The 24,658-nt window shown below is 36.0% G+C and overlaps 1 protein-coding gene and 1 non-coding gene across 2 annotated transcripts; one reads left to right on the top strand and one right to left on the bottom strand.

Moving 5' to 3' along the window:
• Nucleotides 1-5,796: 5,796 nt before the first annotated feature.
• Nucleotides 5,797-5,903, bottom strand: LOC124088971 (U6 spliceosomal RNA). Its single transcript, XR_006850541.1, has one exon. It is a non-coding gene; the product is annotated as a U6 spliceosomal RNA (small nuclear RNA).
• A 15,261-nt stretch (nucleotides 5,904-21,164) lies between these two features.
• Nucleotides 21,165-22,109, top strand: LOC124088900 (olfactory receptor 8D4). The gene has a single exon (XM_046438708.1). It carries the CDS (start codon nucleotides 21,174-21,176, stop codon nucleotides 22,107-22,109), a length of 936 nt encoding a protein of 311 aa, XP_046294664.1. The 5' UTR covers nucleotides 21,165-21,173.
• Nucleotides 22,110-24,658: the final 2,549 nt, after the last annotated feature.

Below are 24,658 nucleotides of genomic sequence, written 5' to 3'. Positions count from 1 at the left end.
TATTTTGGGTGGAAATTTCTAGCTGAGACCACAACAAATATTTCATAAGTCTCTTTGATAAGTCACAGGAGGAAAGGGAAAATCTGGACTTTTAGTGAATACTGATATATGGGCAGTGGCAGAAGCTGAAGTAGGCTGTGGAACAGAGAAGATAACTTCCTCTCTTTACCATTCCTATATTGAAGGTGGTCTGTCGTTAGGCAACAAACTGCCACGGAATCACCTATTGGTTTGACCCTTGACCCTGGGGCCTATGAAGTAGAAGGACCAAGATGCTCAGAGGGGCTGAGAGAGCTACCAGACATAGAGGGAGATCTGATATCATACCCCCCCCCCCTCTCACACACACACACACAGAAAGGGGAGGGAGGAAGGGAAGGAGAGAGAGAGACACTGAAGGAGAGACTGAGGGAGAGAGAGACCTATCAACTGTAGGGATGAACAGAGGCCTTGAAAGAAGCTAGACACTCATGACTACAGCAGTTCCATTTTAGAGTTAGAATTACCAATTCCAGGATTAGTTGACATGCAGCAGGCTTCTGTGAAGAGGATTTCAAGATCATTTGGAAGAGTAGTCAGCTAGCTAGCTAGCACCACCACAAAAGGAATGACCATTCCAAATATAGAACATTTTGAAGAAACTCAGGATCTTTTTGGAATTTCTGAGCATAGTTTATTTAGTGAGGCTGTCAAGAAATAGATCAGTGCCTTGAAATCCAAAGAACTGGCCCCATACACTGGGCCATTGTAAGCATTTTTAGATTCCTTGAGTAGGCAACCATGGTACACACTAAGCAGAAACTGAGGGCTTGTACTGAAATTCCCCAATTTCCTTTTACTGAATAAACAGGAAATCTTCTCCAAAGGACCCTTTCTGCCTATTATTGTTTTGACCTTCTTGCAGGCCACTTTCTCAGGGTCAAAATGGCTTCTTTCATTGTCTTAAACATGCTACGTTGTCTCTCTTTCAGCCCTTTCTATACATCTTTTGTTGTTGTTGTTGTTGAACTGGGTATTGAATCCAGGGGTGCTATACCATGGAGATACATCCTTAGATTTTTTTATTTTTTAATTTGAGACAGGGTCTTGATAAGTTTTTGAGAGTATCACCGAGACACTGAGGCTGATATTGACCTTGTGATCCTTCTGCCTCAGACTCCCAAGTTGCTTGAAATATATGTATGAGCCCCTATGCCCAGCTTTTAAACATTTTTTTCTCTGATTATATATATAAATTATACATACATATATATAAATTATATATTATATATATAATTTGTTCTTATTCATTATATATTGTAGTAGAATGAATTTTGACATATTATATATACATGAAGTACAACTTCTCATTCTTCTGGTTGTACATAATGTAGAATTGCATTGGTTGTGTAATCATATATGCACATAGGATAGTAATTTCTGGTTCATTCTACTATCTTTCCTATTCCCATTCCCCCTCCCTTCCCTTCATTCTCCTTTGTCTAATCCAAAGTACTTCTATTCTTTCCTATCTCCCAATTATTAATTCAGGTTTTTTTTTGGTGTTAAGTTTTTTGCATCATTTATATATCTTGGAGATTAATGCTCTATCTGAGGTACTAAATATCTTTTGATAGTGTATTTTCTTTACCTTTTTAATTTATAAACAACAATGCTCAACAATGTATTTAATGTTACAAAGAAGTCTTTATGGTAAAGGAAATGGACTTAGGATCCTGGGTTTCAATCCTGGGTCCACTTAGCAGACATGTGGTCCTAGAGATAATAATACTACATAACACTTTTGTAAAGATTAAATGAATTTAGAGATGTAACGTACCAAAAGATTTCTTTGCAAATAGTCAATAATGTGTAAACCATTACTGTCATATTAATTTAGGTTTCCTGGGAAAGAGACTGGGAGGGAAATCGGTAGTGGGGCAGTTTATTGGGAAGTACACCTGGGGACCACATCTGTGTTTAAGGGCAGCAGACTTTAGTTGAAGTTGAACTGAGAGGTACTTGCAATAGAAGAAACATTAGCCAATCCCATCAGTAGTGCTGGAACCTGGGTCATCCGTCAGAATCATTCTGAACAGAGGCAAGAGAGCTAAGGTTGTTTTATACTAGGCATCAGATTGTCTTTGAAAGCAGGCTTCCCTGGGTGAGATCTCCCTTCTGTTTCAGGGGCAATTCTTAATCTCTCAGGAACCACAAGCCTTAGAGAGATTTCTCTACTGTAATACGAAGCTTGCTGTTTGAGTTGCCAACTGCCATGGAATCAATCGTCTATTGCTTTGATCCTTGATCCGGGGGCCTCCCAGAGTGGAAGGATCTAGAGGGTAGAAAAGGCAACCCTTATCGTTATGTTTTTGCCTATTGATGATTTTCTTTTGAAGCTATAGATTCTTATAAGTACTTTTGAAGATTTATGTCTTTTAAATTACTGTTTCTCTTCTTCCTTGTATACTCTATGTGTGGTATATGAAAATTGCTGCTGTGTTATTTGGGACATAGATATTTGTAAATGTTTTTTTTAATTTTCTTTGTGAATTGGAGCCATAATCTTTACTTGTTTTTGTTACTGTCAATTAATTTATAGTCTGATTCTACTTTTTTTGGCATTAAGATTGTGAATATTGATTTCCTTTTATTTGCATTTCCCATGAATATTTGTTCCTCCTTATTTTTAGCTTTTCTGTGTCAGTATATTTTAGTGTGTACTTTGTATGCAGCATAAAATCGAATTTTTCTTCAGAAACCCATAAGAAAGCACTTTAAAAATTATACACGTTAAGTGCATTTACATTCAATATTTCACTGTTTGATATATCATTTTATATTCATTTTCATCAGCATCTCTGTATTTGATGAATGTGTAGAATAATCACTTATTACATAATTTCTGTGATTATTAAACATAGTTTTAATCTAGACTTTTTTTAAAAACAACTTTGATTTAATGCTCTTAAATCTCTTTACTGCCAGATATTTTTTGGCTTTTAACTCTGAAGTAAAATAAAATGAGCTCATAATGTCTTCCTGCCTTCTCCTATCTCTGCTTTTAGCCACCCAGTTTTAATTGAATATATTATCTATTGAACGGCTTATCATTGTACTCTTAAAGATAATTAGTAGACTTTTACTATACTGTTTTAAAATTTTCCTTTAATCTCTAACTCTTATTCATAAGGTATTCAGTGAGCTTCAATTTCTTTACTCTTTTCCACTCCTCTTGACATATTTAAGATTTCATTATATCTAATTTGCAAGGGCATGTACAGTTCTTCCACCTAACCATTCACCTTTTATTTTCATTGTAGATCCACGGTAATGTCCAATCCTTACAATCTCTTCTTGCTGGTGGTCCCTCACTCCCACCCCCCTGTCCCCACACACCTGGAGCCATCTTTAATGCAAATTGATTCTTTGATAAATATTTAATAAGGGCAGATGGGTACAATATTCTGTGCTTACATGCTTAAAACTGTTTTCCAAGTGTTGGTACTTACAGAATTCTTAGCTAGGTATAATATTCTTCATTCACACTTTCTTTTTATGAGTAACTTTTTTAGTGTTTCTTCAGTCTTTTGCTTTAAAATGCTCTTGTCTAGAAATTTGATGTCCACTTATCTTTTTTTTTTTTTTTTTTTTGCCTTTGTAAGAGACTTGGTATCTTTCCAGGAAATGCAGAGGATTTTTTTCTTAAGCTTAAATTTTGATGATTTTAAAACATGTTTTGACATTGTATATTCTGGTTCAATTATTTTTCATTAACTAAATTTATTACTTTTAATGGAGCTTAAATTGTCCATTCTTTTTTTGCATTACAATTCTTAATACATATATATACCACAATTTTTCATATCTCTGTTTGTATATAAGGTATGTTGACACCAACTTCAAATCTTATTCTGGTTCAATTTTTACAGGTTTATAATATGCCTTTTCAGCATGTAGATGCAGATGTTTTATTTCAGGAAAAGTTTTGTGATTGAATATTTGTTTAATTTATTTTTTCTTCTTTATGAAATCCAATTGTTATATCTTTTTTTTGGTCTTTTCCCAATAGCTGTCATTTTCTCTTGAGTTCTTTTTTCTTGATATTTATTTATTTTTATTTTTTATTTACATATAACAGCACAATGCATTAAATTCATATTACACATATAGAGCACACTTGTTCATATCTCTGGTTGTATACAAAGTATATTCATAACAATTCATGTCTTCATACATGTACTTTGGATAATGATGTCCATCTCATTCTACCATCATTTCTAATCCCATGATCCTTCCCCTCCCACCCCTCTGCCCTATCTAGAGTTTGTCTATTCCTTCCTCATTCCCCCTCTCTACCCCACTATGAATCAGCCTCCTTATATCAGAGAGAACATATGGCATTTGGTTTTTCAGGATTGGCTAACTTCACTTAGCATTATTTTCTCCAACTTCGTCTATTTAGGTGCAAATGCCATGATTTTATTCTCTTTTATTGCTGAGTAATATTCCATTGTGTATATATGCCATTTTTTTAATCTATTCATCTATTGAAGGGCATCTAGGTTGGTTCCACAGTTTAGCTAGTGTGAATTGTGCGGCTATAAACATTGATGTGGCTGTGTCCCTGTAGTATGCTGTTTTTAAGTCCCTTGGGTAAAGACCAAAGAGAGGGATAGCTGGGTCAAATGGTGGCTCCATTCTCAGGTTTCCAAGGAATCTCCATACTGTTTTTCATATTTGCTGCACCAATTTGCAGTCCCACCAGCAATGTATGAGTGTACCTTTTTCCCCACATCCTTGTCAACACTTATTTGTCTTCATAATAACTGCCATTCTGACTGGAGTGAGATGATATCTTAGAGTGGTTTTGATTTTTCATTTCTCTAATTGCTAGAGATGTTGAACATTTTTTCATGTATTTTTTGATTGATTGTATATCATCTTCTGAGAAGTGTTTCTTTAGGTCCTTGGCCCATTTATTGATGGTTATTTGTTTTTTTTGAGTTTTTTAAAAATTTAATTAATTAATTGATTAATTAATTTATTTTTTAAAATACACAACAGTGGAATGCATTATAATTCTTATTATACTTATAGAGCACAGTTTTTCCATATCTTTGTATATAAAGTATGTTTATGCCAATTCATGTCTTTATACATGTACTTTTTTTTTTTTGCGTTACAATTCTTATTACACATATATACCACGATTGAGATTAGTGCTCTATCTGATGTGTGAGGGGTAAGAATTTGTTCCCAAGAAGTAGGCTCTCTATTCATCTCACAGATTGTTTCTTTTGCTGAGAAGAAATTTTTTAGTTTGAGTCCATCCCATTTATTGATTCTTAATTTTAATTCTCGCACTATAGGAGTCTTATTAAGGAAGTTGGGGCCTATTCCCACATGATGGAGGTTAGGGCCTACTTTTTATTATATTAGATGCAGGGTCTCTGATTTAATTTCTAGGTCTTTGATCCACTTTGAGTGGTGAGAGATAGGAGTTTAATTTTCATTTTGTTGCATATGGATTTTCATTTTTCCCAGTATCATTTGTTGAAGAGGCTATCTTTTCTGCAAGGTATGTTTTTGGAAACTTTGTCTAATATAAGATAATTGTAATTTTGTGGCTTAGTCTCTTTGTCTTGTATTTAGTTACACTGGTCTACCAGTCTGTTTTGGTGCCAATACCATGCTGATTTTGTTACTGTTGCTTTGTAGTATAGTTTAAGGTCTGGTATAGTGATGCCACCTGCTTCACTCTTCCTGCTAAGGGTTGCTTTAGCTATTCTGGGTCTCTTATTTTTCCAAATGAATAAAAATATGAAACACTTCACGAATTTGTGTGTCATCCTTGTGCAGGGGACATGCTAATCTTCTCTGCATTGTTCCAATTTTAGTATATGTGCTGCCAAAGCGAGCACTTTTTCTTGACATTTCTTATTGGTATCCTATTTGCCCTTTATTGAAATTTTGGACTTATGTATTCTGTTTGGAAGTTTTGTAGTTTGTTTTTATACTGAGATAATTTTGCATTTTACTTCCTTTTTTTGTACCAGAATTCTTCAGTTCCTGTTTTATGTCAACCTAATGCTTATTCAGTTTTATTCTAAGTATTTTTTTTAAAAGAAACTGTTTGACAAAACTTCATATTTAAAAATTCATGTTCACTGAGGTAAATTTACATAAAATAAATCCAACCTTTAAAGTGTGCAGTTTGATAAGTTTTTATAAATTTATGCAGCAATGTAATCATTATCATTATTTAGTATGTAGAATATTTTATCACTCTGAAAAGTTTCCATGTGCTTTTGTGGTCAGCTCATCCCTTCTGATGAACAGTGATGTGTTTTCTATTTTTATAGGTTAGCTCTTCTACAATATAATATATATTGGGTTCATGAAGAATGTAGCCTTTTTGCATTTGTCTGTTTTCACTTAGCAGTATGTTTTCCAGATGCACTCGTGTTGTTTGAGTTATAAGTATTTAGTTCTTCTTCATTGCTGAAGATAATGTCATTGAATGATTTTATCAAAATGTATTTATGGAAAGCAGGAAAGATGGTGGAATGAGATGGACATCATTACCCTAGGTACATGTATGCCTGCACATATCATGTGATGCTGTATCATGTACAACCAGAGAAATGAAAAGTTGTGCTACAATTGTGTACAATGAATCAATATGCATTCTGCTGTCATATATACCTAATTAAAATAAATAAATAAATAAAAATGTATTTGTGCATTCATGTTAGAAGACATTTTAACTTTTTCTAGTTTGATTCTATCTTGAATAAAGCTACTATAAACTGTAGCCTTGGGGTCTTTGTGTATGTGTTTGCTGGCATTCTACCTGAGGAAATAACTGAAATATGAGACTGCATTGTATGTGTATTTTTAACTTTATAAGAAATTGCTAACCTCTTTTTCAAAGTGGTTGAAACATTGACATCTGCCGCAGTCTGGCTGGGGACAAATGCCGCAGTCTGGCTGGGCACACAATCACGAGCCACCACACAGCTTGTAGATTCAAACAGCAACTCTTTATTCCCGAACTCACACCAGCTGTCTACAATCACGTTCTGGGGAAATCCACGTTCTCTGCCCAAATCCACCTCCACTGGGCTTCTATCTCCAAAATATACTGTCTGAATCCCGTGAGAACTCAAGGGGAACTCAGGCAGCAGGATACGCCCTATTCCCAGCAGGAATAATCTTAAACCTTAAACCTGGAACCTAAACTGGGAACGCCCTAAACACGATTATCTTAAACTGGGAACACCCTAATCCGCCTTGGTCCTTGAGCAAGGTCACCTACATTCAATGTCACTGCAACATGTCAGCAACATGGGGTACACTGGCAAGGAAATTGTCATACCTACTTGGCTAATGGCTCCCAGCAGACATCCTCTAGGGCAATGTTATGATCCATATCCAAATTTGGACATGGTACTGATAGTCTTTTTAATTTAAGCTATCTAATAGATGTCTTGTAGTATCTCATTTTGGATTTAATTTTCATTTTACTGATAATTAATAACAAAAACTTTTCATATAAAGATTGACTATCTGTATAGTTTTTAAATAAAAAATGTGTTAAAATATTTTGTTCAATTTTTGAGTATTTGTCATTTTCAGTATTGTGACCTGAGCTTTCTGTTCTTATTTTGTCTCAAAATAAGTAATCTGTAATCATTTGTCTAATTTTAAAAATTCATATTGCCTTTGTACTATAGTTTGTCTCTACTTCATTTGATGTGTGTATGTATGTGTGTATGTTTTATCATGTATTCAGAATGAATGAATTAAAATGCAATCCTGCTGTCATAAATACCTAATTAAAATAAATATGCTCAACAATTTTTTTCATCTTTTAAAAATTATAGTATACTTGTGGGGATGCTTTATTTTGACAAATGGATATTGAATTTTTCTAACACCAATGGAGGAGGTGGAAGAGGAGTTTATGTGCTTCTAAAATTCTTAGGTTGAGGAAACTTTTTTATTGGGTAAATTTTTCTGGGTGAAGTTTGGTTTATTCTGATTCAGTGATACTGTGTGACTGAACCAATTTCCTAGATGCCTGCTATTTTTTTTCCCCAGTAAAGGTGCCTACTTGGACTCTGTTCCCTTGAACTTTGTAAGGTACCTCTTTCTATTTTCCCAGCAGCTGATACTCTGACCTCTCAGATCTTAGGTTTCTTCTTACTATCACCACTCAAATAGTTTCTTACCCCCTGATGGGATCCCCTGTTGCTGACATCCAAGTTCCACCAAGAGTTTTGATTGCAGAAGAAGAAACTCCAGTAGAAAGTGGCAATGTGCTATACCACTGGTGTCATAATAAAGTCAAAATAGGTTTCTAAAGAAAAATATTGCCATACATTAGATACTCATATAAGTGTTTCCATGAAATGACCCTATGCCCACTATACTCTAGGTAATTCTCTCTAGACCTGACATCAGGCATCTCAGGATTGGTGAAAAGAAAGCTGAAGGCGAACATTTAAAGGAAGAGTTTGTAATCAAACTCATGAAGTAATCAGAGACTTATTTTTCTTCATTTTATATAATTTCTCCCACTATATCTATCCCATTCAATTTATGTTAGGGAGATCTAACAATTCATAGTTAACAATTCTCTTCTCTTCTCTGTCTAGCAGTAGATGCAACTTTGTTTCAGACCACGATTTAGTGTGTTTCATTTTCCTCATGAGAAGATCAAAGCAGAGTTTAGCTATATACATCAGAGGACTATATAGTAAAATGTCTATTCATGACCTCCAGAAGAATTCATGCTTTTGTACCATGATAGAGCTATTAGTTATATTTCTGCTACAGAGATAGCCTGTGACTAGGGAGTATATACTTGAAATATACATATATGACAAGGGACTAGTATCTAGAATACATAAAGAGCTTCTATAGAAATTCATGAGAAATATTCCCCAATAAAAAATGTGCAAAACACATTAGCCAAGTAAATTACAAAAATAGCAGTCAAATTGTCAGTAAGCATATAAAAAGGTGCTCATCCTTATTTGTCATAAAAATTGAAGATAATGCAGTAATCCTGAACAATTTAGTGATAAATGTAGTCAAGATGAAAAATTATGGAAAAAAGACTCAAGTTAGAACAACCTGCATTAGCTAAAAAACTACTATGTACTTAGAGCAGATTTAGGGGCATTGAAAATAGTTTGCTTTAAGATGAAAATTAATGAAGAATGTTAAACATTTCCATGTATATTATTTGCTTGTTCTCTTTGGATTAAGATGGGTTCTGCCTTTTAGTAAATCTACCAGCTTTCTCAATGTATCAATGTAGAATTAACTCGTTTCAATAGGTAAGTTCTGTAGAAGATCTGAAGAGGAACTTATTTAAAAGCACATATGAGTCAATGCAGAGTGCCATAGAGTGGCAAAAGAGACCTGGATTCTAGTTCCCATTCTGCCACTAACTAGCCATTTTTATTAGTAGATAAGTTATTCTTTTTGAACCTCAACTTTAAATGAGATGACTTTATATGATTTCTATGAATTTCTCCAGCAAAAACTTTTAGGATATTATTATTTGAAGTCATATAGGACATTGCATCTCTGTAGAGAAATTAAGATGCCTTGCATATTAATTCAAGACTTATTATGTACATGACCAGAGTATATTAGGACTGTCTTCCCTGACAAGACAGAAAAAATGTCTGTTTTTTTTTTTGTATTGGAAAAAGCAACCTAATCATTAATTATTTTAATAATTCACATTCAGGACATATTTTTAAACAGACCATCTTAGTAATCCTATTACTTACAATTAGTATGTCCTTTCTGTTTGTCTTCTTCACCATGTGCATGCTTTCTGAAATTATTTGTTACACAATGATACAATATTGGTTGTATAGGGTATGATTTCTAGACCATAAACTCTTTGAAGACATTTCCCCTCTACTGGTTGTATTCTCAGTATCTGATATAGAATAGCTCATATATCAGAGATTTCTTGAGCAGATGAATTCAATAGCTCTAACCTTAACTTCAAAACACTACTATTCATCTTTGGTCACCTACAAAATTCAGTAGATGGATACATTTGGACTTAATTCAAGCAGTACCTCAAATATCTAACCTGTGGGTTAGAAAGGTGGGAAGGAAGAATTAGCTAGCTGTATATATTTTTCAACTCTACAGAGAGATGGTCTGGTATTTTGATAGTTACCAGATAATTTGTGTTCTTCCTTTGGATGTCTCTTCTTCTCAGCTATTAATACAGATGCTTTCTTTATTTCAGCTCCTTTACCTTCTCTCTCTGTTCTCTACCCTTTCAATGTTGTTCCTACCCTCTTATTTGGCTCTTTTGGGGGCTTTCTTTCCTAGATGCTTGCTCAAGAAGAAATGTGAGAATCTAGTGGTGATAAAATAATTTCTGATCACAGCCTTGCATTGCAATGAAGTTTGATCTGCTTTAATTTTCTAAGGGAGCTGAAAACAGAGATCTTAGAGAATAAATCCATTGAAAAGACAAAGAGAGATCTAAATTGTGAGAAGCCTAAAATTATCACTAAAAATAAAAAAAAAAACAACCACCAAAAAAGAACAGAGAACAAAAAAATTAAAAAAAAACTTTTTAAAGCTTCACAAATTATTCTATCCTGCAGTAGCAACTTATCTCCTTTTGCATGTTACCTTTTGTTCATATCCATATAAGTTCCAGATGGCCGCAATCTAAATATTTGTAGTATTTGTAGCTAATGTCGCAAGCAGTTAGAAACAGTTTTCATCATCCATAGTCCATTGTGTCAAAGTACAAAAAAATGTAATGACATTCTCTTCTAATATTTAGGGTTTTTTTTCTTTTTAAAGATTTTACTGAAATTCATCTTGAAAAATGGGGTGGAATCTGAGAGGTTAAGTGGTTCAATTCCCTCACTGTTTCCTCCCCCACAATAAACACCAATATCTGATGTGTGAGAGGTAAAACTTTGCTCCCAAGATGTAGGCTCACAGATTGTTTCTTTTGCTGAGAAGAAAATTTTAGTTTGAGTCCATCGCGTTATTGATTCTTGGTTTTAATTCTTGTGCTATAGGAATCTTATTAAGGAAGTTGGGGCCTAATCCCACACGATGAAGATTAGGGCCTACTTTTTCTTCTATTAGACACAGAGTCTCTGATTTAATTCCTAGGTCTTTGATCCACTTTGAGTTGAGTTTTGTGCATGGTGAGAGACAGGGTTTTAATTTCATTTTGTTGCATATGGATTCCACCATGCGGCCTGCGCAATGGTTTCATTAATGAGGTTCTTGGCATAAAGTTAGTTAGAAGAGATCGAAATAAAACACACAGACTCAGTTACCTTATTTCTATTGCCAGGTCCGAGACGGCTCCCCTCTCTGGCTCCAACCTCTAACCGCCCAGCAGGGCAGCAAGGATTACTCAGGGCTAGCAGGAGAGAGAGAGAGTGAACACGCCAGGGAGTAGCCTTTTATTGGGGAACAAGAAATTCAGGGGATAATTCCATCCAATGAAGGTTGAGGGGGGACTGCACTCCAAGGTCAGGGTCAGTGATTGGGCCCCCGGGGTCAGTGGTCAGTCACACCCCCACACGGACGGGTTCTCTCATCAGGAAAGGGCCGGGAAAATTCCGACACAGCCAGAAGCCTCAGACCCTTAACGGGAGCCGCCCAGTCACGTGTCAGGATGGCTTCCCACAATGGATTTCCAGTTTTCCCAGCACCATTTGTTGAAGAAGCTATCCTTTCTCCATTGCATGTTTTTGGTGCCTTTGTCTAATATAAGATAATTGTAATTTTGTGGGTTAGTCTCTGTGTCCTCCATTCTATACTGTTGGTCTACCAGTCTGTTTTGGTGCCAATACCATGCTATTTTTGTTGCTATTGCTCTGTAGTATAGTTTAAGTTCTGGTATAGAGATGCCACCTGCTTCACTCTTTCTGCTACGGGTTGCTTTAGCTATTATGGGTCTCTTATTATTCCAGATGAATTTCATGATTGCAGAGCACTAATCTCTAGGGTATAAAGAACTCAAAAAAGCTAAACACACACACACAAAATAACCTGATTAATAAATGCCAAGGACCTGAACAGACATTTCTCAGAAGAGGATATTCAATCAATCAACAAATATATGGAATAAATGTTCATAATCTTTAGCAATTAGAGAAATTCAAATCAAAACTACTCTAAGATATCATCTTACTCCAGTCAGAATGGCAGCTATTATGAAGACAAACAACAATAAGTGTTGGTGAGGATGTGGGGTAAAAGGCACACTCATTGGGTGGGGGATGTGGCTCAAGCGGTAGCACTCTCACCTGGCATGCGTGCCGCCCGGGTTCGATTCTTAGCACTGCATACAAAAAAGATGTTGCGTCTGCCGAAAACTAAAAAATAAATATTAAAATTCTCTCTCTCTAGATAAAAAAGGCACACTCATATTTTGCCAGTTGGACTGCAAATTGGTGCAGCCAATATGGAAAGCAGTTTGGAGATTTCTTGGAAAACCGGGGATGGAACCACCATTTGACTCACCTATCCCTCTCCTTGGTCTATACCCAAAGGTCTTAAAAATGGCATACTACAAGGACACAGCCACATCAATGTTTATAGCAGCATAATTCACAATAGCTAAATTGTGAAACCAACTTAGATGCCCTTTAGTAGATGAATGGATTAAAAAAGTGGCATATATACACAATAAAATATTACTCAGCAATAAAAGAGAATAAAATCATGGCATTTGCAGGTAAATGGGTTGGAGAAGATAATGCTAAGTGAATTTAGCCAATACTAAAAAAACAAATGCTGAATGTTTTCTCTGATATAAGGTGACTGACTCATAGTGGGGTTAGGGAGAGGGAGCATGGGAGGAATAGACGAACTCTAGATAGGCAGAGAGGTGGGAGGGAAAGGGAGGGGGCAGAGGGTTAGCAATGATGGTGGAATGTGATGGACATCATTATCCAAAGTACATGTATGAAGACATGAATTGGTGTGAACATATTTTATATACAGAGATATGAAAAATTGTGTTCTACATGTGTAATAAGAATTGTGATGCATTCCACTGTCATGTTTTAAAAAATAAAAGCAATTAAAAATAAAAACCAATAAACACTGATAATAACAGCAAACCTATATGAAGCCTTTATATTTTATAAAATACTCTGTGCATTTTCTTACAGAACTTTCAAAAAATACTTAACATTTAAATAGAACAACCATCCTTCATATGCCCATGTTATCAGTGAAGAAACTGGCTTAGAGAGGCAAGGTAACTTGCACAACAACCACTATACTAAGTAGTAAAAATGGATCTTTAGAGGTCTTGGAAATGAAAAGCCCATGCATGCATCTTCTTTCTGTCTCTTTGAATATCTGCCCCGTCTAGATATTTAGCCATCTCATTAGTGGGGTTGACAAGAAAAATGTACAACAAGAATCATGAACCATGTCATCCTTGTAACAGATGACCATGTAGGGTTGGGGGATAATTTTAGAAACTGGAGTTTGTTTGAGACTGTATATACATATAAAAATGTTTCACTCTCATTTTTGTCCTGGAAAGTAGAAACTATAATATTTAATGAGTGCAGGATTCATTTTCAAATAATTGTACACAGTCCCACCTGGGGCAATTAAAACTTTCCCCAAATACCACACGCTCTGGAGACTCAAGGAAAATGGAATGATTGTTAATCTAAATCAGTGTCTATGTCACATAAGTACATAGGTACCTCTGTGATCCAAACAATAATTGCAAGAACAGGAAAGCTAATAAGTTACAAGGAACTCCTGTGCCTCTCTAACCCACAGGTGTGATTTTGTAGGCAAAGTTTAATTGTATATTTTTGGGGACTTTCACTCTGATATTTGTTTTGTTTACTTTAAAGTGACAGGATAGTGTCCACCTCCATTAATCCATCAGAAATACTCTTGGACTTGGTGTTGAGGCCTTGTACCCGCCATCTCATTATCTAAGGTCCAGTAGTCCAATTCCTGCTTGAGGTTGTGAATCCAAGACAGTCCTGTGTCACATTGCCTGTGGCTGAAACAACCATTCCTGATCTTCCTGAAAGGAAAGGCACAGTGTCGATGTGAAACCTGAGGGAACTGATATTGAAGTGGACAATTTCTCCTCTGCATGTTGGACCTTCGTTAAGGTGTTCATGGTATTTGTGAATGAACAGTATCCATACAACCTGTGTTTAGGGCATGTCTGTGCTTCTACTCAGATGCATTAACATACCACTTGGTTTCCGTATTCTTTTTTTTTTTCCTGTCCAAGAATTTTTCTAAGTAGGGCCATCAGTCTTTAGGGCAGGATTCCCTGATGTGCAGAACTGGATGATGGCATTTTGCCACCCTGAGGAATTTCTTGACTATGTAACTATCTGAAGCTTACTGAAATTAAAGATTCTTATTCAATCCCATATTTAGAGAATCAGAATTTTGGCAGAGTATGGAACCCATTTTTACCAGGTGCCCTGATGATTTTTTTAGCACATTAACATTGATTTTTAATTTCAATTTTATTTTCATTGTGTGCTCATTTATTTTTATTAATTATTTTCACTGATACATAAAAATAAAAATTGAACATATTAATCAGTAATGTAGTTCTGATAGACGAATTTATTGGACAGTGTTTAAATCAGACAAAACCTAGCTTTTCAAACATTTATCATTTGGAGATTCCTTGGAAAACTTGGAATGGAACCACCATTTTACCTAGCTATCCCACTTCTCAGTTTATGCCCAAAGGACTTGAAAACAGCATACTACAGGGACACAGCCACATCAGTGTTTATAGCAGCACAATTCACAATAGCTAAACTGTGGAACCAACCTAGATGTTCTTTAGTAGATGAATGGATAAAGAAACTAAGGTACATATACCCAATGGAATATTACTTAGCATTAAAAGATAATAAAATCATGGCATTTGCAGGTAAATGGATGGAGTTGGAGACTATCCTGCTAAGGGAAGTAAGCCAATTCCAAAAAAACAAAGGCCAAATGTTTTCTCTGATATGTGGATGCTGCTTGGGGTTGGGGTGGGGAGCATGGGAGGAATGAAGGAACTTTAGATAGGGCAAGGGGGAGGGAGGGGAAGAGAGGGGACATGGGCATAGGAAAGATGGTGAAATGAGATGGGAATCATTACTTTAAGTACATGTATGAAGAAGGCACGAATGGTGTACCTCTACTTTTTGTACAACCAGTGACATGAAAAATTGTGCTCTATATATGTACTATAAATTGAAATGCATTCTGCTGTCATGTATAACAAATTAGAATAAATAAATAAACTTAAAAAACTTTCACAATCCTTTCTTGTAATGTTTTGAAAAATGCAGGACATTATTAGTGTCTATAATCACTCTATTGTGCAATAGCACACAAAAACATCTTGCTCTTCTCTAACTACAATTTACTCCCTATTGATAAGACTTTCTGCATCTTGCCCTCCTCCCTCCTCTCCCCAGTCTCTGGTAATCATCATTCTACTCTCGACTTTTTTGAGATCTGCTTTTTAAAATACATATGTTCTACATATGAGTGACATATATGTGTGGTAGCAAGGCATGGTACAGGCATGAGGGACTCTTAAATTTCTTCTTTACTCTGCCTCTTACCAGCTGTGTGGCTTGAGCAAGTGTCATGATTACTTCAAACTCCTGCAACATAAACAGCAAAATGGGGCTAAATATTCACCTTATGAGGAGTTACCCAATGGGATAATATATTCAAAGTGACTGGACTAGTGCCCCCCAAATAAACTCTTTTTGCTCCTTCTTTTCCTACAGGGTGTGTGTGTGTGTGTGTGTGTGTGTGTGTGTGTACATGAGAGCTGGCATGGATGTTTCTGTGAGCAGAACAGACATAACTGGACATGAAGAGAAAGCAGGAATTGATGTGTTTGATTCAGTAAAAAGCAGTATCCACTTGCAGAGAGCTCTGACATCTGAGAACAGGATATGTGCCCTGGGTGTGATTTGCTTTTGGGTCATCTCCCATTGCATTTTCATGTACTCAAGGAAGCTAAAAACAAAAATTTGATTTTAGAATAAATCTTGGTAAGACACTGCAGCACTTTCTGGACAAAATACTTGATAAAGTAAGACATGGGAGATCCAAGTTAAAAAAGGTATCTTTAAGTATTATGCTCAGTTCCACTGGGGCTGATATGGCAGCTTCTGGTGGAGTAGCAATCAAGACTGGGCCCACCCAGTGAGGGCAGCTTTATACTGATGGATAGAAGTGGACAAGCGGCTCTCCTCAGTGGGTAGCAGGTGCTTTTCAGGACTAATGATGTGGTGGTGAGAGTGGCAGGAGGAGACAAATAGATTGGTGGTTCTTCCCAAATCTAAGCACGTAAAGGCCTGAGGAAGCACTAACTGAAGGGTTAAAAAGTTAAATTTCAAAACAAAAGAAAACAACACTGAACTGTGTGTGGGGGAGAGGGGGTGGGGGGACATCCAGATAGCAATAGTAGCAAAACTGCCTCTTTTTTTTCTTCTGGCTTAATAGTTTCCTTTTTCCTGATCAAAGAATTCTCTCCATACATTGAGAGGAGTGCCTGGCCTGACTATGCTTTAGCTAAGTCAACTTTGATATACTTACACTGAGGGAGATATAACAGATACTCTGAATATTTCTCTTTGCCTTTGGATAACACTTGTTCGTTTGATCTTTTCTAATCAGCTACCTGCCACAAAATATGTTTATAGTAAATCACAAAAAAATTTTAGTTCTAAATTCCACTACTTGTATGGTGAGGGAGCAACACACACACACACACGCACACACACACACACACCACAATCTTAACAGGCTGATCTGGGATTTACTTTACTAAACCTTATTTACAATATGTATAATTCACAGACTAGTTGTGAATTCCTTGATTATAGTTTAATTTCTGTGTTTCAAGTACTAGATCTCTGTAGATATCTATGCAATAAATTGCTAGGACAAAGGGGAGAAGAATGGATGATTACCCAAAGTATTTGATTTTAAGGATAAGCAAAAATTTTGTGCCATAATTATCTACTTTTCTTATACCATAAGCTTCACTTTTAATGACTGATATCTTTTGACTAAGAATTGTTCTCTTTTGATAACTTGTCTAGTAAATGAAGATTGTTCCTTATAACCTATTGTCATTATTTTTTTCAGATCATTATTTTATAGACTGGGAAGAATAAAACATTCTGTTTGACATGATGCCTAATGGGGGTGAATGTGATGATGAAAGAAAACTCAACTATATGCCAGGAATGGGGCTTGGCCTTTGGGACACAATGATGAATGCAAAATTGTCCCTTATTTTAATGTTCCTAATCTATGGCAGATGCTGCACTGGCAGGCCCTCTGGGGACAGTTCTTATAAATACACACGATATCAGAGCTCAGGAGATGAGAAGCTCTGGAGACTACTGGTCTTTATAGTTCTAGACACAGAATATTAGAACTAGAAATAAAAGTCCTAGCTTCTTGTTAGCTATGGTTGTTTAGACACTTGAGGAAGAAAGTATAATTAATCCATCTTCTAATTTGAGGAGGTTAGAAGAGAGAAGCGATATAATCTTCAGAAGGAAGAAGGTGAGGCTTCAAGATTCCAATGTTATTGTAAGGTTATTAAAACATATTCTAAAAATCCTCTCCTGATTGTCTACATGAACTCTAGACTTTCTGCATATTTGCAGCTCAGTGAGTCCCAAGAGTAGAGGGAAGAGGCCCTGGGCATCCACCTCACACTCAGTTATGCAATAGCCACTCACTGTTCCTAGGGACTTTTGTTTCTTATCTGAATTGATCTGTGAAATCACCAGCTTTAAAAATATATTTCCAATATATTTATGAAACCTTAAGTCTGTTCACACTTGTTGGCTCATTTAATTTGTACAACAATCTGTTGAAGTATTTATTAATTTTTCCAGATTACATCATGAAGCTTGGCAGAGCCTATGATGACTCAAATATTGCACTGTGAGTTTTAGAACTGAGGTTGAAACTAAATATTATGACTCATGGTTCATTGCTTTCTTTGCCACTTTGTAACCATGGTACAACTGGGATCCCAGATTTAGGAAAATATATATTCTAGGCTTATGCTTTCTAATAGGAAAGCCACTAGTTATCAGTGGCTATTGAGCATTAAAATGTGGCTTGTTCAAATTGAGCTCTAAGTGCAAAATACTCTGTATATTTTAGAATTTTTTCCCATACCCACCTCAAAAAAATGATAAAAATCCCATAAAAAATTTTCATATAGATTATGCACTGGAGTGATAGTAGTTTGTATATACTAAGTTAAGCAAAAATTCTGTTAAAATTGACTTCATCTGTTTGTTTTTACTTTTAAAACAATGGGCTCCTAGGACATTTTAAATATCCCATGACTGCATTAAGTTTCTTTTGGGCAATATTAATTTAGACTCCACATTCATACAGCAATATCAATAGTCACAGTTTTAATAATACTATGGAATGCACTCAAATGTTTAAAATACCTTAATATGCTTTTAAATTCCTAAAAATATCTAAGATGTGGTCTGGGTCAATGTAGTAGACTATTTTTGGAGGATGGGCAGATATACAGTCTAATCAAACTTTATCACTAGGCTGGCCACGTGGTTAAAATAAGTGGATACTAGTTATCATTGCTCATTTTTATGTGAATTAAGACATGATTTGTATAACATTTCCTCCTATACACAAAAAAGATAATATAATTTGTTGTAGTAAGCTATTTGACCTGATCATTAGTTACACAGCCATGGAATCTCTGAGTTCACATAGAAGTAACAACATGCTGAAATGTAAAACTTCATATTCTTCAGCCAAGAAGGCTTTTCAAGGATGGGCTTGGCAGGATCAGGTAATGCTTTCTGTCACCGAGAGGAAGCAAGAAGATTTCAACTTTAAGAGAAAATAATCTAAAATAGCATCTCTCGAACTGTTATGTGCACACAGATCATGGAAGGATCTTGTTAAAATGTGGATTCTAATGTGGTAGCTGTGAGGTAGGACCTTAGATGCTGTAATCCTAACAAGTTCTTAAGTGCTGATGTTGTTGATCCATGATCCACACTGAGTAGCCTTAAGGACCGGAAGCACAGAAATGCTTTGGGAAGTTGGAAACATAGGGAAGAGGAATCCCAACTAGCTTGAATAGGAGCAGAAGTGTGCATGGCACTGGAATTAAATAAAAACATGGGCAGGAGGAAAGACATTGTGCTTTAATAGAAATCCCAGAAGGATTAGGGAAATGTGGGACAAATAGAAATAATATTGAGATTGGTCACTGCATTTGTGACATTTAGCACAGATTAAGGACTCATGAGATAAAAGACAAAGAACTGAGCATAGGATCTTCTTGAACTTTGGATATTTCTCTCTATGTTGTCTCTGTGATTACATATGCACATACAGACCGGCAAGGGATGATGGGAAAGGAAGACCCCAGGGTATTTCAGTAACAGGCCAAGGCAAAAGGATACACTCTTTTCCTCAGGATTCCCCATCTTCATCCCTTAGGACAAGAGAAGATCAGACACACAGGACACGTGTTTTGTAGAATTTGGAAATCTGCTCAGAGAACAGCTGTTTGGTGTCAAGAAGCTTCTTTGTTTTAAACTGAGAGAGGGATCTAGGAAATAAGAAAGAATTTCCTGCATCCTTGGAATTCAAGGGGTCAAAGGAAGTGTTCCTTGTCCTAATAAGGCAGGCAGGCAGTAATTCATTAGAAGCAAGAAGATAAGAACAGTTTCTTTTTTTTCAAAAAAAAAATTTTTTTGGGGGGTGCTGAGGATTGAACCCGGAAGGACTTGACCACTGAGCCACACCCTCAGCCCTTTTATTTTTTATTTTGAGATAGGGTCTTGCTAAGTTGCTAAGGGCTACACTAAATTGTTGAGGCTGGCCTCAAACTTGTGATCCTCCTGCTTTAGCTTCCTGAGTCACTAGAATTATAGGCATGCCCCTCATGTCCCAGTAACAACATCTTCTTGAAGAGCCAGGGAAAACGGAAAATCCTAGACTGGGCAAGTTAAAAAACTTCTGGCTCAGATATATGAGAAAGGCTCATAACCTTTGGGCAAACATAAGACTGCTCTGTGAGTAGCCCATCACTCAAAAAAAAAAAAAAAAAAAAAGCGGTCAGATTTTTCAGAGACAAGGCCATACTTGAATTCAGAGCAGGCAACTCCAAGATGGTGCCATCTGTGCCCTTCCTGAAAACAGGACAAGGTAGAGACAGGAAGTGCTATGTGGAAGCCTCCAGGTGGGCTCTGAGCATTATGTTGTCTTGGGTGGCCTTGGTGAGAAAGGGAGGCTTAGCCCAGATGGCAACTGGAGGTTCAAAAGGCAGAAACAGTTTTGGTAGGTCAGTCTTCTACCATCATCCATCTTTACTGAAATCTAAGAGGAGTAAACTTCCTGCCTGGATATCCATTTACAATTAGATTACAAATAGAACACACAAATGAAAACATGGCTTCCTACAACATGCCAAGTCACAGTAGTGCTGTGATATGTTTTAAAAAGAAGGGTACAGATACTCTGTCATTAAATAAGTTTGGGAGATATATGTCACATAGTAATCCTTCAGGAGGCCTGAGCCATCCTTCACTTACAAAATCCTGTTCAACTCTGTATAATTCAGAATATTTGAATTTATGATTCATTTCATATAGTGCCCATTAACATCTTCCTCGAATTAATATTCTGCTGACTAACACTGGAGGCCTTGGTATAGAAAATCATAATTGATCTTAGCAATAGATAAGTTCCATATAGAAATCTTGGAAGTAGGTTTTGTTCTTGTCAAATGTGTCAATGGCAAAAATATGCTCGTCCCGTCCTTCTTTATGTACCTCTTTTACTGATTTGCTTTAGAAAATGTACCCCACAATCTTTAGTGTCATTCTTGTCTCTAACCCTGTGGTGAAAATTTTTGCCCTTTGCTAAAAGTACTCGAGACTTGGGAATGTGTATTGATGGTTCATAAAATCTGTGGTAGGTAGATGCTTTCTGATTTCATTTTAACTAACACAAAGTCAGTGTTTTCACAGCTAGAAATACCTTAGCTGCAGGGAACTGGGAAAAAGCTGGGATTCTGCCTGTATAATTTGATTTTTGCCCTCTCTTCTCCACAGATTCCTCCAAGGAGAATGGGTATAAGAAACCATTCCGTGGTGACTGAGTTTCTTCTTTTAGGATTGACTGAACAACCAGAGCTTCAGCTGCCCCTTTTCTGCCTCTTTTTAGGGATTTACCTAGTAACCACTGTAGGAAATCTTGGCATGATCATGATAATTAGGTTGAATTCTCAACTTCACACTCCCATGTACTATTTTCTCAGTCGTTTGTCTTTTTTAGATTTCTGCTATTCTTCTGTCATTATCCCCAAAATGCTGGCAGGGTTTTTCCACAGGGATAAAGCCATCTCCTATTCTGGGTGCATGACTCAACTGTTTTTTTTCTGCATTTTTGTCATTTCTGAGTGCTACATGTTGGCAGCCATGGCCTATGATCGCTATGTGGCCATCTGCGACCCGCTACTCTATAATGTTATCATGTCCCCTAGGGTCTGTTCTCTGCTTGTGGCTGCTGTTTTCTCAGTAGGCTTCACTGATGCTGTGATTCATGGAGGTTGTATATTAAGGTTGTCTTTCTGTGGATCAAACATTATTAGACATTATTTCTGTGACATTGTTCCTCTTATTAAACTCTCCTGTTCCAGCACTTATATTGATGAGCTTTTAATTTTTATCATTGGTGGATTTAACATGGTAGCCACAAGTGTGACAATCGTCATTTCATATGCTTTTATTCTTACCAGCATCCTCGGCATCCACTCTAAAAAGGGCAGGTCCAAAGCCTTTAGCACCTGCAGCTCTCACCTGACTGCCGTTCTTATATTTTATGGGTCTCTCATGTCTATGTATCTCAAACCTGCTTCCAGCAGTTCATTCATCCAGGAGAAAGTGTCCTCAGTATTTTACACCACAGTGATTCCCATGTTGAATCCCCTGATATATAGTCTGAGGAACAAGGAAGTGAAAGCTGCACTGATGAAACTTTTAAGAAAGAAAATATCTTCATAATGAATATGCTCTTTATTAAGATATATGTGTGTGTTCGTAAGCATGTTTTTTCCCCAAATGTTACACTTTTAATTGTAGACACAGCTTCTATTTTGAGTTTTACAAAAAAGCATGCTTTAAAACATGAATCCAAACAGTGTTCAATATAATGTGGTATAAGAACAACATTTAACATAATTCAACTGCTTTAATCTAAATATGCTTACTGTGTAGGTACATCCTTCAATATAACTAACGTGAGAAAAGCTGAAAATTGTTTAACAGTTATAGTTTACTCAACTCTGCCGTTACATCTTGAATGACTGCTGTGTTAAAACAATACTGAAACTTGTCTTTCAAATAATCCTGATTCCCACTTATAGAGTAAGCATAAATCACAAGCTTGGATTGCAAAAATTGGTAAACTGAAGTTTTGTTTTTTCTTTAAAAACAGTTGACCAAGAGTCAGTGGGACCAGAATCGATTATGTTCCCTGTCCACCACTCATACTGGACATGGTAGAAATCCTTCCCATGTCATTCATACTCATAGATTTATGGCTTCCACTGCTGTAGTAGCTGCTATTTATTGCTTGTTGGCTACCTATGCAATGTTTGATTGAAATCACTGGGGTTTCCCTGTAAAACTGTGGATATGGTTATATCCATTCATGCAGCTCTGGCCGCCATAACCCCCTCCATACCCACCATTCAGTTGCTGGCTAGCTGGGCCACCAAAACTGGACCGGTTTGACAAGCCAATTCATCCCATCATTTGACTACCATAAGCACCACTGCCTGCTCCCACTATAGAATTCAAGAAGAGTTCTACATACCTGTGTTGTTGCATATTTGCTTTGTCTTTTGATATAGCTGACACAGCATCTTCATAAGTAGCAAACTCGACATCTGCTTACTCTGCCATCAGGACCAATCTCAATGTGTACTATCATGGGGTTGAGTGGTGAAAAAAATTATAAATGTAATCTGAGTTGAGATTATCTATATATTCAGATTGCTAAATATGTGTACATGTAAGATGAATAAGATGAAAAAAAGAAAGTATGAAAGTGAGAAGTAGCATATATTTTAAATATAAAGTTTAACACCTTTGTTGGAATTGAACATAATTTGATTCCTTAGTTTTCTGAATCCAGTCAAAAAGGGAAAAAATCATGGTGTACTATATAATCCTATGAGGAGATCAACCACACCAAAGTGCAAAAAGACATTTTTTCTTATAGAAATTTGTATGGAAAATACTGAACACTGTGATGGAAATCATCACAAACATTTTATAATAAATGTGGAAGAATTTTTGTTGTTCATTTGTTTTAAAGGGCTATTAAAAATCAATGTTGCTATATGGAAGTATGATCTCTTTGAGCATATTTGGCATCTGTTGATCCAGAGACACAACTTAGCATATGTAGATGAGAAAATGATATTTATAGTCTCATAAAAATAATGTGTTTTTTTCTTCTTGACTAGTATGTACTGTATTTCACTGCATTCTGTTCATTCGAGTTTCTGTTGTCTCTACATGCTGTAAACTACATGTCTTTGATTCCTCTGTATGTTATATTTTGACTTAAGCAAAATGAAAAAGTTTATGGACTTCAAGATTGAACTTGTCAACCTAAAAATAAGTTGAGGTATGCTGATTATAAGAAGAAAAATTTCATGTGAGTCAAAATGAGAATGGGCACCAAGAAAAACATTTTAAATTGCCCAAAATAAATGCTCTGAAATGATATACAAGTAGTTTTACAGATTAAACAAAACAAAACAACAACAAAAAAAAAAGCAAAGAAAGAAAAGAAAAAGTGTAGCAAACCAGTTACTAAATTGCATTGGTTGAAAATAACATAGGTCATTAATTGGTGATCACTCATTATATATTCCAGAGAGGAATCATCCTAAGTAGGAATGAGATATTTTCCAAATTATTTATTACTCTAATGGCATCAGTATGTCTACTAATGTGACACCATTAAAGGTTAAGATTAACCAGATAATGAGGATTTGAAATCAAAAGGGCATGACTTCTGTCCTATAACCCATGTCTGCCATACCCAATAAGAGTCTGTAGCTTCCCTTTTAAAAAATTTATGTCTTAAAACTTTTAAATGATCAAAAAATATAATACAATGTATGAGCAATGTGATGTGTTTATTACAGTAATTTATATGTTCAGATTAAACTTATGAATACAATGTGCCAGACACTGAGTGTTGGAATATTAGGGTGACTGTGCTAGAAAAAGATTTCTCCTCACTTTTGGGGGATATGGGAAGATTGATAGATAAAAAAAGAACTAATTAGATGAGCAAACATGATAAATGTAAACATAGATAACTGCTTTGGAAAGAATGAGCTATATAATTTTCAATGAGCCAAAGACTATAATCAATAGAGTTCTTTGAAGAAGAGACATTTGAGATGAACTCCAAGTGAAAAAAAGTGCAGTTGTGCAAAAACATAAAGCCAGCTGAAAGCAAAAGGCAAAGGTTGGAACAAACTTGTCCACGTTGAAGAAAGAGAAGGCAGTTTGGCTGAGGCTTAGTGAAG

The sequence above is a fragment of the Marmota monax genome, unplaced genomic scaffold (genome assembly GCF_021218885.2).
Source record: "Marmota monax isolate L192 unplaced genomic scaffold, Marmota_monax_Labrador192_F-V1.1 WCK01_AAM20220418_F8-fsc00081, whole genome shotgun sequence".
Lineage (NCBI taxonomy): Eukaryota > Metazoa > Chordata > Mammalia > Rodentia > Sciuridae > Marmota > Marmota monax.
This window is presented reverse-complemented; position numbering and strand designations above follow the sequence as displayed.